General features: G+C 26.9%; 2 protein-coding genes across 2 annotated transcripts; one reads left to right on the forward strand and one right to left on the reverse strand.

The window, feature by feature from the left end:
- Window positions 1-1,340: 1,340 nt before the first annotated feature.
- On the forward strand, window positions 1,341-9,979 carry PmUG01_06014800 (conserved Plasmodium protein, unknown function; the record flags this gene model as incomplete). The annotated part of the gene is given in 2 exon segments (XM_029003714.1): window positions 1,341-8,972; window positions 8,987-9,979. The coding sequence occupies 2 exon segments, from the start codon at window positions 1,341-1,343 to the stop codon at window positions 9,977-9,979; spliced, it is 8,625 nt and encodes a 2,874-aa protein (XP_028859805.1).
- A 2,291-nt stretch (window positions 9,980-12,270) lies between these two features.
- Window positions 12,271-15,871, reverse strand: PmUG01_06014900 (conserved Plasmodium protein, unknown function; the record flags this gene model as incomplete). The annotated part of the gene is made up of 7 exons (XM_029003715.1): window positions 12,271-12,336; window positions 12,548-12,681; window positions 12,895-13,092; window positions 13,252-13,477; window positions 13,633-13,916; window positions 14,140-15,390; window positions 15,760-15,871. 7 exons carry the CDS (start codon window positions 15,869-15,871, stop codon window positions 12,271-12,273), a joined length of 2,271 nt encoding a protein of 756 aa, XP_028859806.1.
- Window positions 15,872-16,473: the final 602 nt, after the last annotated feature.

The raw sequence follows: 16,473 nt of genomic DNA on the forward strand, positions 1-16,473 counted from the left end.
GCCTAAAGAATTATTCAGAGTATACATATATATATATATATATATATATATGTATGTATGTATATAAATATGTGTATATGCATATAAAGATGTATATGTATATTAAGATGCAGAAATATGTGTATATGAATAAATGTATATAATAACAAATGAACACATATTCATTAAATTTTATTTATATACATAAAAATTTGTTATTTATTAAGTATCACATTTCTTTGAGCAAAATTATTATCGGCATGTAGAAATAACATTTGTTGTTTTTGGATATTCATTTATAATATTTAATTTTTAATATTTTATTCTTTTTTTTTTTGTTTTTAATTTTTAACAAATTTACTATTTATTTCGATTTACATCAAATTATTTTTTTCTCTACAATTATATGTACATATGTGTATACGTATATATAAATATATGTAGGGTATTATATATATATATATATGTGTGTGTAGGGGTATTCATATATATGTGTGAATGTATGAGTGTATTTATATATGTGTATGCATAATTTATACCTTCTTATTTAAAATAAAGAGGTTACGGCAGATAATATTTAATTAAAGATAATGGAAAAATAGAAATAAAAAAGGATTAAAATGTATTAAGATTTTTATGTATTTTAGAACAAATTGGGCTTATAAAAAATAAGAACAAAACAACAATAACAAAAAAAAAAAAAAAGAGGAAGAAAAAGAAAAAAGAGAACACTACTTATTTTTGGTATGTTAGAGTTATTTTAATGTAAATTAAAATATGAAAAATATTCTATACTTCATTTAACTGTGTATTAATTACTATTTCTTTGTTTTATGAGTATAATAATAGATTAATTCTGTTATAATTAAATTACGAGATTTCAAAGTTTTCTTTTTCAAGATTATAAAAAAATAACATAACAACATACATTTTTTTGTATATATAAAAATATGTATATGTATGTATATACATATATTTAAAAGTAATTAAAAAGTAAAAAGTTGAAAATGACTAATTAAAACAAACAGCATAAAAAAAAAAAAAAAAAAAAAAAAAAAAGAAAAAGAAAAAGAAAAAGAAAAAGAAAAAGAAAAAAAAATATAAAAACAAAACAAAACAAAAATAAGGAAAAATTAAGAATGATAAAGAGTTTATATTTTTGGAAACTATATACTCACATATATATAATATATATATATAAGTATTTTCCATTTTTATGTAGTGTCCCACTTTTGTTTCCTTTTTTTCTTTTTTTTTTTTTTAAATGGAAAAAGCGCATTTTTCTGTAATTTATACATATTAATTTGTGTATTTGTATAAGTTTAAGTGTTTTTCTTTTCTTTCTTTTTTTTTTTTTTTTAATGGTAAAAAATAATAATAAAATGGACAAGAATCAGTTATTGCAGAAATCTGAGAAAGCCAACTTTTATAATTCAAAGATAAAAAATAAATCCAACGAAAATATAACAGACTGCAAAAAGGAAAGTAATATATTACAAAGTGATGTTCTACAGAATGTTAATTTACAAGGCAAAGTGCACATAAAAAAATATGTTGAAAAAACGACTAAATTATATAATGTGGAAAATAGAAATATAATAAAAAATATATCAGAAAATATTGAAGATGCAAATGATACGAATGTGAAGAGTGAGCAAGAAGAATTGTCACAAGGTAATTTCAGTGCCCTTTCGGAAAAACGTTTTGATAATAACAATAATAATGGTAATAGCTATCATAATAGAAATGGTAGTGGAAGTAGTATTAGAAACAGCAGTAGCAACAGCAATAGCAGTAGCAATAATAACGTATTAAGTATCGAATCAGGGAGTTGTAACCCTGGGAAAGTTGAATTTGTGGAAAATAAAAATTTTAGTAGCAGAAAAGATAACATTGAGAGCAACATTACACATTTCCATGATACTGGCGTTGCAGAAAATAATGAAATCACGAGCAAGTTGAATGATAAGAATTATTGTAATAATAAGAACTTTACTAATAATAACACATATTATAATATGATGTGTAAGGATATAAACTATGTTTGTAATTCAAACACAGGAACTATTAATCAAAATAAGAACAGTCACAACCAAGCTATTAATGATATAAATAAAAAGAGTAACTATCATACGAAATTTATATCAGGTAGTAGTTCAAATTTTGATGGGTTAAATAATTCGAATGATAGAAATAAAGAGTATTCCTCTCATCATACAAATAGTGAGCATATGAATAATGTTAACTTTATTGATAATGGTAACAGTAGTAGTAGTAGTGAAAAGTTAGGATGTATGTTGGAGAATACGGAAGAATATAGAGAAAATGTACAACATTACGATAATATTCAAAAGAGTTCGACAAATTGTAGTATAACTAACGAAATGAATAGAAATGAACAAAAAAATAAAAATTACCAAATGGGTGAGAATGAGAGTAAAAATGACCAAATAGATGAAAATGATATTATGCTAAAATCATGTTTTACCGACTCCAATAAAGTTAGTAATTACAACTTGAACGAAGAGAATGAATGTAATAAAGAAGAAAGTTTATATGACAATATTAAGGATAGAGTTTCTGAAAAAACTTTTTCATCATCTACTGATTTGAAGAGGCTCAATTCTTTAAATAATTCAAATAATTCGTTTATTTTTTCAAATAATATTCTAGAGGGAAAATATAATAATAATAATAATAGTGCCAATTGTAATTTTGAGAAAAGTAGCGAAAGGGGCAGTGAAAGGGGAAACGAAAAATATAGCGAATATGGTGATAATGACAAGATAAAGGGAAAAAATGAGAAGAAAGGAATTTGTAGCAACGACTCCTGTGTTGTTAGTGCAACTAAGGAAATGGAAGCGTGTTACAAAAGTTACAATAATAATGTAAATAATAATATTATAAATCAGTCCACATTTACTTTTTATGATAACAATTTAAATAGTAATGAACTAATGGCAAACAAATTACAGACATTAAATGAAGCAAAAAATAGTTCAGATTATAACACACATTCTGAACATGATAATAATAATGAAAAGAAATCAATGCTTTTTAAAAATTATGATTTTTCAGTTTTTGATTATTTAGATAATTATAAAAATATTTACAACAATGATAGGAAAGATAATACCCTTAGCCTTTTAGAAAAAGTCGATTCTAATTTTAAACTATTGAACACAAGTATAAATGAAAAGAAACATATCATAATAGAGGAGAATTATTACAATGCAGAAGAAGCAAAATTTTTTAATAGTTTTCTTAATGACATTGCCAAAAATGTTAGTGAAGAGAGAGAAGGAAAATATTTTAGTACCGAGGATACTATGTCCACACATATTTACAGAAACAGTAATATCATTGATAGTAGTATAAAGAACAATGTGCACTTGACTCATTTGAATAATATAAGGGAGTTGTATGCAAATTTTGATTCAACTTGTAATAATTTTAAAAAGGAAAAACATGGATTTATATTTGCAAATGGTTTAAATAAATGTGGTAGTGATTTATTTAATAAATATAATGATGAACGTAGTCATGAAGCTTTGAATGGAGATACAAAAGAAAGTGTAGAAAAAAATAAAACATATGATAGTAGCTGTCATAATCAATTGCTTAATAATCATAACAGAGATTCACAAACTAATGGAAAGGAAATAAATAAACAGAATGAGAGTTTTCAAAATTATGAAAAATGTAACTCAAGTAATGCACATACATTCAATAAGGAGGCTTCAAAATTTGTCAGTTTTAACAAAAACTTAAATTATGTTTTAATTAGTAAGACAGGAGAGGAGGAGGAGGATTGTTCCGGAAAATGTGTGTCAAGATACATGGAAAGGTATGTAGCAAATGAAGTAGTAAAAGAACCAGAAATCAAGGCAGCAAATGGTAACACCTTTTTCCAGGGGGAAGGGTTCAATAGTGGCAAGGATGTATACCATTTAACGAAGAATGGGAATTATACTGGTGTGAATAATGATAATGATATTAACTACAATGTTGATTATGATATTGACGACGATATTAATGGCAGCATTAAAGCCAATATTAACGACAACATTGACGACGATGATGATGGTGGGGATGTGGACATGATTAATAAAAATAGCAAACTAATGTCAATTATTGGAAATAGAATCATGGATAGTTTAGAAAACATGGATGCCGGTGATGCAACGGATGCATTATATGAAATAATGATTATGAGAAATAACAAACAGAGTACTTTTCATTGCATTAATTCTATGGATGATTCTTTAAATACAGCTGATAGAGAAATTGATAGTGAATTATATATTAAGCAACATTTTGTAAACTCAAAAAATCTACTTTATAATAACTCTTACATGAAATGTAATAGAGATTACGAAAACTGTTTTGATAGAAATGAGATTGTTCGTGTTAGTAGCTTCAACAATCCAAGTAATAGTAGTGTCAATCAAGGGGAACAAAGAAATATGGAGTACAGTATTACATACAATCGAGTCTCCAGTAAATATGATAGTGAAAATGATATCAATGATTGTCATAGAAATGGAGATGAAAAAGAAAAAGACAAAAAGTATTGTGAAAAGGATTGTGAAAGGGATAACAAAAAGAACGATGAAATAAACGTGGAAAGAAATATAAATTACAAAAATAGCGAAACAACTAATGTAAGTTTTAGTGTTCTCGATAACAATAATATCATTAAAAGCAACGATAATATTAAGTTGTTAGGTAAGAACTTTATAAAAGAAAATACGACAACTGCAAATAGTGAACATAGTGAACGTATTAAAAATGTTGATGATGGAAAGGATGCGAAAAATGATAAAACAAACTTTGATTACTTATTTGATCATGTTATAGATAGTAATCTTAATTTATTCTTAAACAGTGAAGAGTTAAATTATGATAATGTGTTATATACGAATAAGGATTCGGGGTGTAGCAATAATAACAATAACAGTGGAAACAGTAATGTAAGAAGCAGCATAAACTACAATAAACATAGTTATAACAATAGTAACATTAAAGATAGTAATAGTAACAACAGTAACAGTAACAATAGTAACAGTAACAACAGTAACAGTAACAATAGTAACAGTAACAATAGAAACAGTAACAATAGTAACAGTAACAATAGTAACAGTAACAATAGTAACAGTAACAATAGTAACAGTAACACTAATAACGGTAATAGCAGTGATAACAACTACAGTTATACGAGTGACATACACAATTTTTTGAGACAAGAAAATTTAAATAAAGCACAGAACAATGTGAGCAATAATTTATATTACTGCCCCAACAGCCCCAATGTGAGGGTAAATGCAAATATGAATAATAACTCCTTCATGAAATATATAAAAAATTTTTTAGAAAATAATTATATAAACGACCAAAAGAATTACATAGACTTATACTATAAAACAAAAGAAAATAATAATAGCACAGGGGAAAATGAGTTCCCTGATGCAAGTAAGGAAAATAATATGAATCTTACCATAAATAATATTTATAAAAGTAAAGACGTGAATGTACATGGTAGTAGAAATATGAAATATGTTGATGGTGCTTATTTCCATAACAAACAAAGTGTCAGCACTGCTAATACGAGCTACGATTCATGTAGAATTGGTGTATCTAACACCACTAATGCAAATAGTGCGAATAAAACGAATAGTGCAAATAAAACGAATAGTGCGAATAAAACGAATAGTACGAATGGGGTTAATAGTATGCTCATTGGTGGTCATCATCTTATCAGAGATTTTAACAATCATTCACAGGACATTTTCGATATGGCAAGCATTAAAAGTACTAAAGCTTTTGCTGAAGTGCATAATAATAATAGTAATAGTAATAATATAAGTGGTAACAATAATAATGGTAATACTTATTATTGTAGGAGTGGTATGCCTCGTTTGGACGATGCAAATGTATGCATTAAAAAAACAGGTGCTCTCGATTACTCCAATATTTACAATTTAGTTCATGATATAAAGAATGACGAAGATGAGCATGCCTCAAAGAGCAAGTTGAATAGTAAACATCCGTTAGAAAGTGATTACTGTGGCGGCATATATAATAATAATAGCAGTAGTAATAATACAAACAGTAATAACAATACTAGTAATAGCAATACTAGTAATAACAACACTGGTAATAACAACACTAGTAATAACAACACTAGTAATAACAACACTAGTAATAACAACACTAGTAATAACAACACTAGTAATAACAACACTAGTAATAACAACACTAGTAATAGCAACAGTACTAAGAATAGTCGTATAACTAATGGTAGTTATTACCGTATGAACGATCTAAAGAAGGAGGGAAAAAATATGAACATTATGAATATTCTAAAGACAGAGGGGGGTGATAGCCATATACATAGACGGGGTAATAATGTTACTTCATTGCAGCTACATGATGATAATAGCAAGAGTAAGTTATGCATTAGTAAGCACGAACACTACACAAACGATGATAATGATGATGTTGGTAATGATGATAACGATACATCTATATATGTAGGGAAAAACATAGATGTAAATGCACAGGAATATAGCATGAACTGTACAGAGGATATTAGTGAGTGTAATTTGAACAAATTAATGGTTAGTGATTGTAGAAATGCTACTGTTAATAAGGTAGGGTTAATGGAAAGACGAAATAATTTAGTAGAGGGGGAGACTGCGCGTACTTACAATAATAATAACAGTAATAACCATAATAATAGTATTCATAATGACTGTAACAATAACATTACCAGCAGTAACATCAATGATAGTGCAAATGTGCAAGGGACTAGAAAGTATTACGAGAACATAAAAAAGGACAACTTCAGTACCATGCACAGCGTTTTTCAAAAATGTGTATTATCAAAAGACAATGAGAATATAACTAATTATGAAGATAGAAATGTAAAAAATGAAAATAGATGTAGTAACAACAATATAAATGATAATCAGTATAGTACTATTAAGATAAACGATGAGGAGAAAAGGAAAAATTTAAGTGAAGACATTATGTATAACGACAGTACAACTGTTGCAACTTTTTTGAGTGAACAAAATTTGGGGAAAATTATGAGTAAAGAGGATGTTTATATTAATGATGGAGAATTAGTAGAAAAAGAGGAACAAAAAAGGGGGGGGTATAGTCAAGAAAGTATTAACCTAGAGAAGTATAACAATGATCCTGATAAATATAGCATTCACCCTGATAAGTATGACAATTTCGATGTAGGCCATAATTGTACTAAGCCTACTTCTACAAACCTTGAGCAAGGTAATGAAAAAGGGAGAAAAGGATACGAAGATACACAAATGAAACAAGTAGTTTGTACAGTAGAAAGTAATAAGGAGAACAACTTAATAAATGATGGTTTACATAATTATTCCTTAGGTGGTAAAAATACCAAGATTGTTAGAAGTTGGGACAACATGAGCAATATGTCTAATATGAATAACTATCTAAGTAACACTTCAAGTAAGAACAATAACGAAACGTTAGTAAGAAACAGTCTAATGGATGAAAAGATGATTGATTTTATTCTGAAAAGTAATGGAAAGGTAAAGGATGCAATGAAAGATAATAATAATGAGAAAGGTTCAATATTTCAAGGAAACTTAAATTCTATTAATTCGGTTAATTGTTTCTTATATGGGGTGTTACCAAATAGTAATAGTGATGCTAATAGTGTTATTGATGGTTCCCATGAGGAGGTACATAATAATGTTGTCCATATTGACAATGTTGACAATGTTGATAACGTTGATAACGTTGATGAGGATGATTGTAAGAGTAATGCTATTAATGATAACGCGTTAAACGTCCAAATAAGTAGTGTAAACATGAAGGATAAGGATAATAGTAGCTACAATATTAGCACTTGTAGCAAAGCAAATAATAGTACCACAAGCAACAGTGTAAATTGTAATAACTCAACCTGTAACAATAATAATGATGGCCAGAAAATTTTCTTGAAAAGAAACTTTGCCAATGGCAGTACAAGTAACACAAATATAAGTGGAGACTCGTATGATTACACAATGAATATGACGAAAAATATGAATATAAAAAAGGACACAAACAATAACAACAATAATAACAACAGTAGCAATAACAAGAATAACCAACAAATGACTAGCTTCTCTAAGAAATCAAGTAATTGTATTGAATATTTTGACCATAGCCACGTAGAAGTAAAAGATTCTGGTTTCAAATATAGTGCACAAAATGATTTAGAAAATATCACAAATAATATGAAATTGAAAAGCATTTACAGTTACAATGTAAATAAAAATACGAACATTACCAATGTTTATAATTATAATTCTTTCCATTATTTAAATTATAACAATCATTTAGGGAAAGGAGATAAGAATAAAAATAAACACCAACATCCACATCAACCTGTGAGAAACTGCAACGAAATGAACTTAACGAATAACTACGATTTGAGAGTTAAAAGCGGACCTAATAGCAGTTTAAATAATGGCATAAATAATAACTGCAATAATAGCGACAATAATATAAGCGATAGGGGAGATGATGGTGGAAATGCTATCAGTGTAAACATCCGAAATGATAGTAGCAGTACTTTGAATAACTCGAGTAATGCAAAAAAAGTCTCTCCCTTAAAGGTAACAGCGGATTATAATTACGTTAAAAGGATATCTACAAGGTGCATATCCGATAGTTCTGTAATGGATCCACAAAACTTCAATAACCTGCATCTGAGGTTGAAAAATTCAAATTTTCCGAATTATATGAACAACCCTCCAACTGCGTATAGTGGTAGTAATAATAATAATATTAATAGCGGCAGTAGCAGAAGTAATAACAGCAATAGTAATAACAATAATAATAACAATAATAATAACAATAGTAATAACAATAATAATAACAATAGTAATAACAATAGTAATAACAATAGTAATAACAATAGTAATAACAATAGTAATAACAATAGTAAATTAACAATAACAATAGTAATAACAATAGTAATAACAGTAATAATAACAATTATAATAACAATAGTAATAACAATAGTAATAACAGTAATAATAACAATTATAATAACAATAATAATAACAATAATAATAATAATAGCAGCAGCAGCAATAACAATATAAAATATAACAGTAAAACAAACGATGAGAGCAGTGGAAGCAGCAGTATAATGGAGAAGTTAAAAGTATTTGACAAGATGAGATACGATATGAAATTTACGAATTACAATACCATTTATGATAATAGTGTAAAAAATAGAGATAAAATGAGTGCGAAATATAAAGTTTTCAATAGTAGTTGCAACAGTAATAACAATTATAATAACCACAATAATGGTAGCTGTACTACCTACACGAGCAGTAACCACAGTAACAACTACAACAACAGTGGTAGTAGCATATTGGATAGTCGAAGTTTCATGTTGTATGATGATAGAGAAAAGCTATCCAAAGAAGGAAATAAATATACGGACAGAATGAAAAATATGAATTGTAAAAATTATAATAATTTTATGAAAAATGGCTACATACAAAAAGAAATAATACCATCAGATAATTTTTTAGTTATTAAAAAATACACTGCTAAGTATGAAGTGCAAATTGACCCGTTCAATGGATTTGATATAGCTAAAAGAATAATAGGTTTAAAGGGAACAAATATGAAAAAGATATGTATTGATACGGATTGTAAATTAAGACTAAGAGGTAGAGGATCAGGTTATTTAGAAGGAGAAGAAAAAAAGGAAGCAAGTGAATCATTACATTTGTGTGTTTCATGTCAAAAATATGATCATTACATATTAGCTAAAAAATTAATAGAACAATTATTGGTTAAAATTTATATGGATTATGATACTTGGTTATATAATCATGGTAAGCCTTATGCAAATTTAAAACCCAAAACGTATGAGAAATTCATCCCTCTGTTTAAGTTTCAACAAAACCCTAACTCTAAGCAGCAAAATGTAAATCAGAATTGAAGTAGTAACAAAATTATGAGACGAAAAGGGATTTGAGGGGGAATTTTCACCACAGTAATTAACATTTGCATGTACACGTATATGCATACATGTATATACTCGCGCATGTGTGTACATACGCGTGTGAACGGAATTAAAGACGTTCGTGTATTTTACATATATCCATGCCCTACACATATACATACATACATATATGTATATATATATATATATATATATATATATATACATTTGCGCATACACATTATGAACATTTTTTTACCGGTAAAAATGATTTACTAAATTATGATCTTGTGATTAATGATTCTTATTATATTTCTTTTTATTACATTTAAAAAAAAAAAAAAAAATAGTTAACAGGAAAGAAACAAATTATACTTTACAGCATATCTCAGTACACATGATGATAAGAGAATGGTGATAGAGTGATGATGTGATAAATCAGTTCTTACATCATTTTATTTTATTATTATAATTATTTTTATTTTTATTGTTACCATTTTTATTGTTATTATAATTTTTTTTTTCTTTTTTTTTTAAGTTAACATATTAGGCTTAAACTGATTTATTCTGTCCATCCTACACAATTTTTCATTTTCATATACACACATATATACACGTACATACATACATACATACATACATATTTGCACACACGTATATATATGTGTGTACGCACTTAAAATCTTTAATAATTTATTAAAATAAAGAGAAAGAAAAAATAAAATCTTGCTATTTTTATGTTTATAATTGATTATGCTTCTTTTTATTTAGCACTTCTTTTCTTTTATATTTTAAACATGTTTATTGGCATTTCTCAAATTAAGCATTTTTCATTTTTATTATATCATTAGATGAAAAAATGTTAAATGTATATGTAGGTATATATATATATGCACATATCAATATATATATATATATATATATATATATATATATTACACTCTTCATATTTTCATAAAATCTTCAGCTGTTTTTTTTCTTTTGTCAAATATATGTATATGCATATGTATATATAAATGTATATACACCTAAGTTTTACACGTTAAATTTAATTTCCTTTTTTTTTCCCCCTACTTTACACATAGAACTATTTTTATCCTTTATTATGTATATATATATATATATATATATATGCACAATTTACTTTTTATGAGTATATAATAATAAAAAAAAAAAAAAAAAAAAAAAAAAAAGAGCTTGCATTTAAATTTTTTTTTTTTTTTTTTCCTTCTTTTTAAAAGATGAACATATTATTATCTACACATAAGAGGACGCTGCATTTTACCATTTTTTTATTTTTAATTAAATTTACTTAATTTGAGAAGCTTGTGTATGTTACATATTGTTTATGTGTACGTCTGTGTGGATAATATACATATATGTATATGTATATACATATATGTATACACATATATATATATAAATACACTTGTACGTTTGCGTTTTTTGGTCAATCTAAATGTCATTTTTAAATACAAACTTCTCTTTGTGAAAACAAACTGGAAGTAACAAATTAAAAAAGTAATTCTGGCTTACACTTTCTTACAATTTCGTAATTTAAATTTTTTGTTTTGCTCTTAGTTTTAACCTAGTCTTAGTTTTAATTATTATACTGAATGAATTAGAGTAGGCAATACAGTGATGTATCATAAATGTCTTTAATATATACTCTACACAATTATGTACGAGCAATTGTACATATGGACAAATGTCCAAATGCAGGAAGTGTTTGAATGTTTAGGGGAGAATATGCTCACTACATGTTTTAATGATTGCACATTGAAACATTTTCATGATGCAGGTAAAACAATAGATCTTTTTTTTTTTTTTTTTTTTTTTTTTTTTTTTTTAGATTTGTATTTCCTTATATGTAAAAAAATGACAACAAAATTGAAGATTTTTTCTTTCACAAAAGCAGTTCCTACGTTGATGTAATATGCGTTAAGTTAAATTTACGAAAAAGTAAAAATAGTAAAAATGGAAAAAATAGTAAAATAAAAGAAGAGAAAAACACTTTTCCAATGTTAACATTTTTGTAAAATTTAAAAGAAACATACTTTGTACAAATTGGTAAAAATAAATGCCCTAAAAAAATATATTCGATGGAGTAGTGAAATTATCGATAAGGCGTATGAAACTAAAAAGGAAAGTAATATATAACATAAATATAAAACATAAATATATATATATATATATATATATATAATGTGTTATTCCTATTCAAGTGGCTAAAATAAAGAAAGAATGTAAGTTTCTTTTTCTGTTATAATTATGTGTACTTGATTATTTTATGAAGAATTGACAACTTCACATTCTTTTACTTTGATCACTTCACTCAATATATTCATTGTCACCTGAGGGCGTGGGAATACGTGCGTTCACATATATATATATATATATATATATATATGTATATATGTATATATGTATGTATGTAAGTGTGTATGCATATATAGATGTATAAGCGCATACATAAATATACGTACGTGCATATAAAACCATAACACATCTCACTACGTGCTACTTCGGGATATGGTTCCCCCAATGCCTATATATTTGTTTTACTTGATTTAAAAACTTCAATAGAGTTATTCCATATGTAGTTATGCTTTCCATTTGAGAAGGATATTTCTTATTTATTAATGAACTTAATTTATTTAGCAAATTGCTCGTCTCATGCAGCTTGTCTATTCCTTTTTCTTCAAGGCAGCACAACATAGCGGTTATTTTGAACATACATCATACATGTGCATATAATACATATATATATATATATATATATATACACAAGTGTGTGCACGTATGTAACTGCTTATCCCAGTATATACACATATACATATGCTTCTACATAGCTATGTATATGTATGCATAAGAATGCCCAAGCATGCTGAGCATTATTCCTGTAGAGTTACCTTGAAAGAAAAGCACTGGATTAAATGATGTTAGCTTGTCTATAAAACTTTGGTTTATATATTGTATTAATTTTCTCCATTCGTAATCTTGTATAGCCTTGTTTGAGAATGTAGAAGGTAAAAAGTTATATTCTAGTATTATGTAACAACTAAGTAAGGTTAGGAAGAAGTTTTTGTTGCATTCAATTTTTATTTTCCCTGTAAAAAAATAAAAGATATATTTTTTTATTTTTACACATTTTTACATTGACACTTGGCAGTATTTCTTTTCTCTCTTCTCTTTTCACTTCAATTTGCTTAGTTCTAAGATAATACGAATGAAAAAATGACAAAACTATGTTTTAAATTTTGTTATACTGATTTCCCAGATTTTTTCTCTCCGTTTCTGAATTTTTTTTTCAATCCATAGAAGAGTCGACATGTGTTTAATTAACTCCGGAGATTTATCATAGTAATAATGGTGCTCCAACTTATTTTCAAATTTTTTTATGACTTGTTCATAATTTACGTTTCCTATTTTGTCCATTAACTTATCAGTGAGTCTCCTTTCTTCCCCGTGTTCGCATTCGATCATGTAATTAACCTGAATATGCAAAGAAATTTTTCCAGTTGAATAAACTTTGTTATGGATGCATAACATATTTGTATATATACTTATACATATATGTAAATGCACATACATATATATATATATATATATATATATATATGCATTTGGACAAATTTCCTGTTCCTCACCTGCTCTTTAATGCTCTTCCTCTCATATATTAACATTCGGGTAATTAAAAAATAGGAAAGGTGGGTAAGGCTGATAATATGCCTTTTATTTATTTTTTTTATACTACCTCGATTATCTAAGCACAAACACATTTCTACTTTTTCACGCTTTTTGAAGTCTAGCTTGGGTCTATTAAGACCTTTATTTTTCTTTATTTCTTCGCTTTCTTTATTGTTTTCTTCATCTGTTAATTGGTTATTTCTCTCACTCTCTGAATTTTTAACTTCCCCATCTTTGTTACATTCTTACCAAAATGGGCAATCAAAAAAAAAAAAAAAAAGAAAGGAAAAGAGAAGAAAGCAAAAAAAGATGTAATTCACATGGGAATGAAAAGGAGTCTTTTTTTTTTTTTTTTTTTTTTTATTAAAAGGAAGCGTTCAGGTGTACATTTTGTGTGTTCATGTGTTTGTGTGTATTTTTTTTTTTTTTTTTTTTCTAGCTATATTTTATTTTTACTGTGTCCTTACCATTTGCAGAGTATCCCTCACAATTTGTGTTACTTCCTTTTTTGAAGTTATGAAAAAAGCTTTTTTTAAAGGCATATAGTTCTCTCAAAAAATGAAAATCGTAATATGTGTAATATACGATAGGAATAAAAAGGAAATCTCCTGGTTTCATGTAGGAATATAAAAACGAATTTTGTCTTTCCATTATTTCATAAATATATATACAACTATACGTAAGATTCATATGTAGCATTGCAAGTTGTTCCTTTTCAAAATCTTCCTGTTCGTTAGTAATGGCAATTTCTTTTTTTTCCTGGGAATGTGTTAAGTGTTTATGGTTACCCCGTTCTTTTATATTAGTGCTACTGGTATTTTCTTTTCCATCCTCTGTATCACTTCCGTTCCGTTCTTCATCACTCCCGTTTGCTTCTTCATAATTTGTGCTCCATTCTTCATCACTCCCGCTTGCTTCTTCATCATTTCTTCTCCATTCTTCATTACTCCATTCCTTCTCTTCATCCCCTGTCGTATCTCCTCCTACCTGGCTACTTCCCGAATGATGGTCCTTCATATCCTCATGATCAGAATTCCCCTGTGCACTGCTTATATTACTTCCTTCATGGTCATACTTAGAAGAAGAAGCATAAGAAGAAGAGCATATACTTTTTTTCATTCTGTCTATACTGCTTCTACTTTCATAGAAGGGGTTAATAACAGGAAATAAGTTTTCATTTGAATCGTCATATATAAAATTTTCTTTTATCATATTAGGAAAGAGGTAATTTGTTTCAAAAAGAAAATTTTCTTCTTTTTTTGCAAGAACTGGAGTAAACATATTATTAATTTCTTTTTTATCAAATAAGACTGTTTCTTTTAAATCGCAATTTTCGCTTGTATGTATAAATTTCAGGATGATACTCGCATTTCCTTTTCCTTTTCCTTTTTTATTTCCATTTCCCTTTACATTTCCTCTTCCTTTCTCACTTTTTTTATATATTTTCCCAACGTACACATTTTCCACCTCAAAAACGTTTTTGATCAAATTTAAAAATTTAGAAAATTCTGCATAATCATCGAACAGGTTGTTTCCCTTACTATTTACAAACTCGTATAAATCTTTTACTTTTTTTTTTGTGAAGTTTTTACTTATCTCATCATGTATTTTAATATTATATGAATATAATTTTTTTTTGAAAATTTTTTTTTTCTTTTTTTTCTCTTCATTGAAGGAGGCAATATTTTGTAGGTGTTTGCTAATAAGGGTTAGCGGGTCTTGGTGGGAAATATTACAAGGCGAAAAAAAAAAAAAAAAAAAAGAACATATCATACATATAGAAAAATAAATGAACATATATATGTATATATATATATATATGTATATATATATATATATATATATGTATATATATATATATATGTATTTATATATATATGTATTTATATATCCGTATGCGGACTTGCAAAATAGCTGCAAATGCAGAAGTGATTCCTACGTGTAACAATAACAACACAATAAAAAAGACAAATGCATAAAAAATTATTTAATACTAATTATTACTTCTTCCTTTTTTGTGAAGCATAAATATTCAACATGAGTACTAGATGAAACGAATGTGAGACATAAATACTTAAAATTCTTACCTTCAGTGTCCGTCTTTATGGTTAGAAACAGCGCTTTTGCCAAATCATATCCAACATATTTTTTAATGTACTCTAAATTTTCCTCATTCTTACTTTTTATTTTTACTTCCATTTTTAAAGTGTGTATACACACAAGGGGTATATAATAAAATAATAATTTAAAGAGGTGCTTTCTGATGATAATTTTATAAACTTTAGATTGTTTCTTTCTAACGTCATATTATAAATGCGCAGTTATGTTATTCTTTTTTCTCCATGTGATGATGGGCTTTTGTACGTACCTTTTTATTACTCTTCGCAGTTGAATATGTATACATGCATATATGCATACATTTATACATATATATACTTGTATACATGTCGCAATTTTTCTTTTTTTCCCCACTCTGGTATGTATAACAATTTTTCGTTTTTCTTTCCTATCGCTTTGGCATTTACATTTTTTATTTTACTTTTTTAAAAAAGGGAATTTCGCAAAAATAAGACAAACAAGTAGGGAAAAAAAAAGTACACACACGCACACACGAAGAAGCATGAATATGGGCTGAGTATGTGGACATATAAATAATACTATGCATATGCATATGTATATATATATATATATATATATATATATATATATATATTCAAATGGGGTATGTTTGCGCGTATTTTACTTTATATTGGATGTTTTAAAGCGTACGCATACGCAGAAATAACAAAATGGTACGAAAA

Source organism: Plasmodium malariae (genome assembly GCF_900090045.1).
Source record: "Plasmodium malariae genome assembly, chromosome: 6".
Classification (NCBI taxonomy): domain Eukaryota; phylum Apicomplexa; class Aconoidasida; order Haemosporida; family Plasmodiidae; genus Plasmodium; species Plasmodium malariae.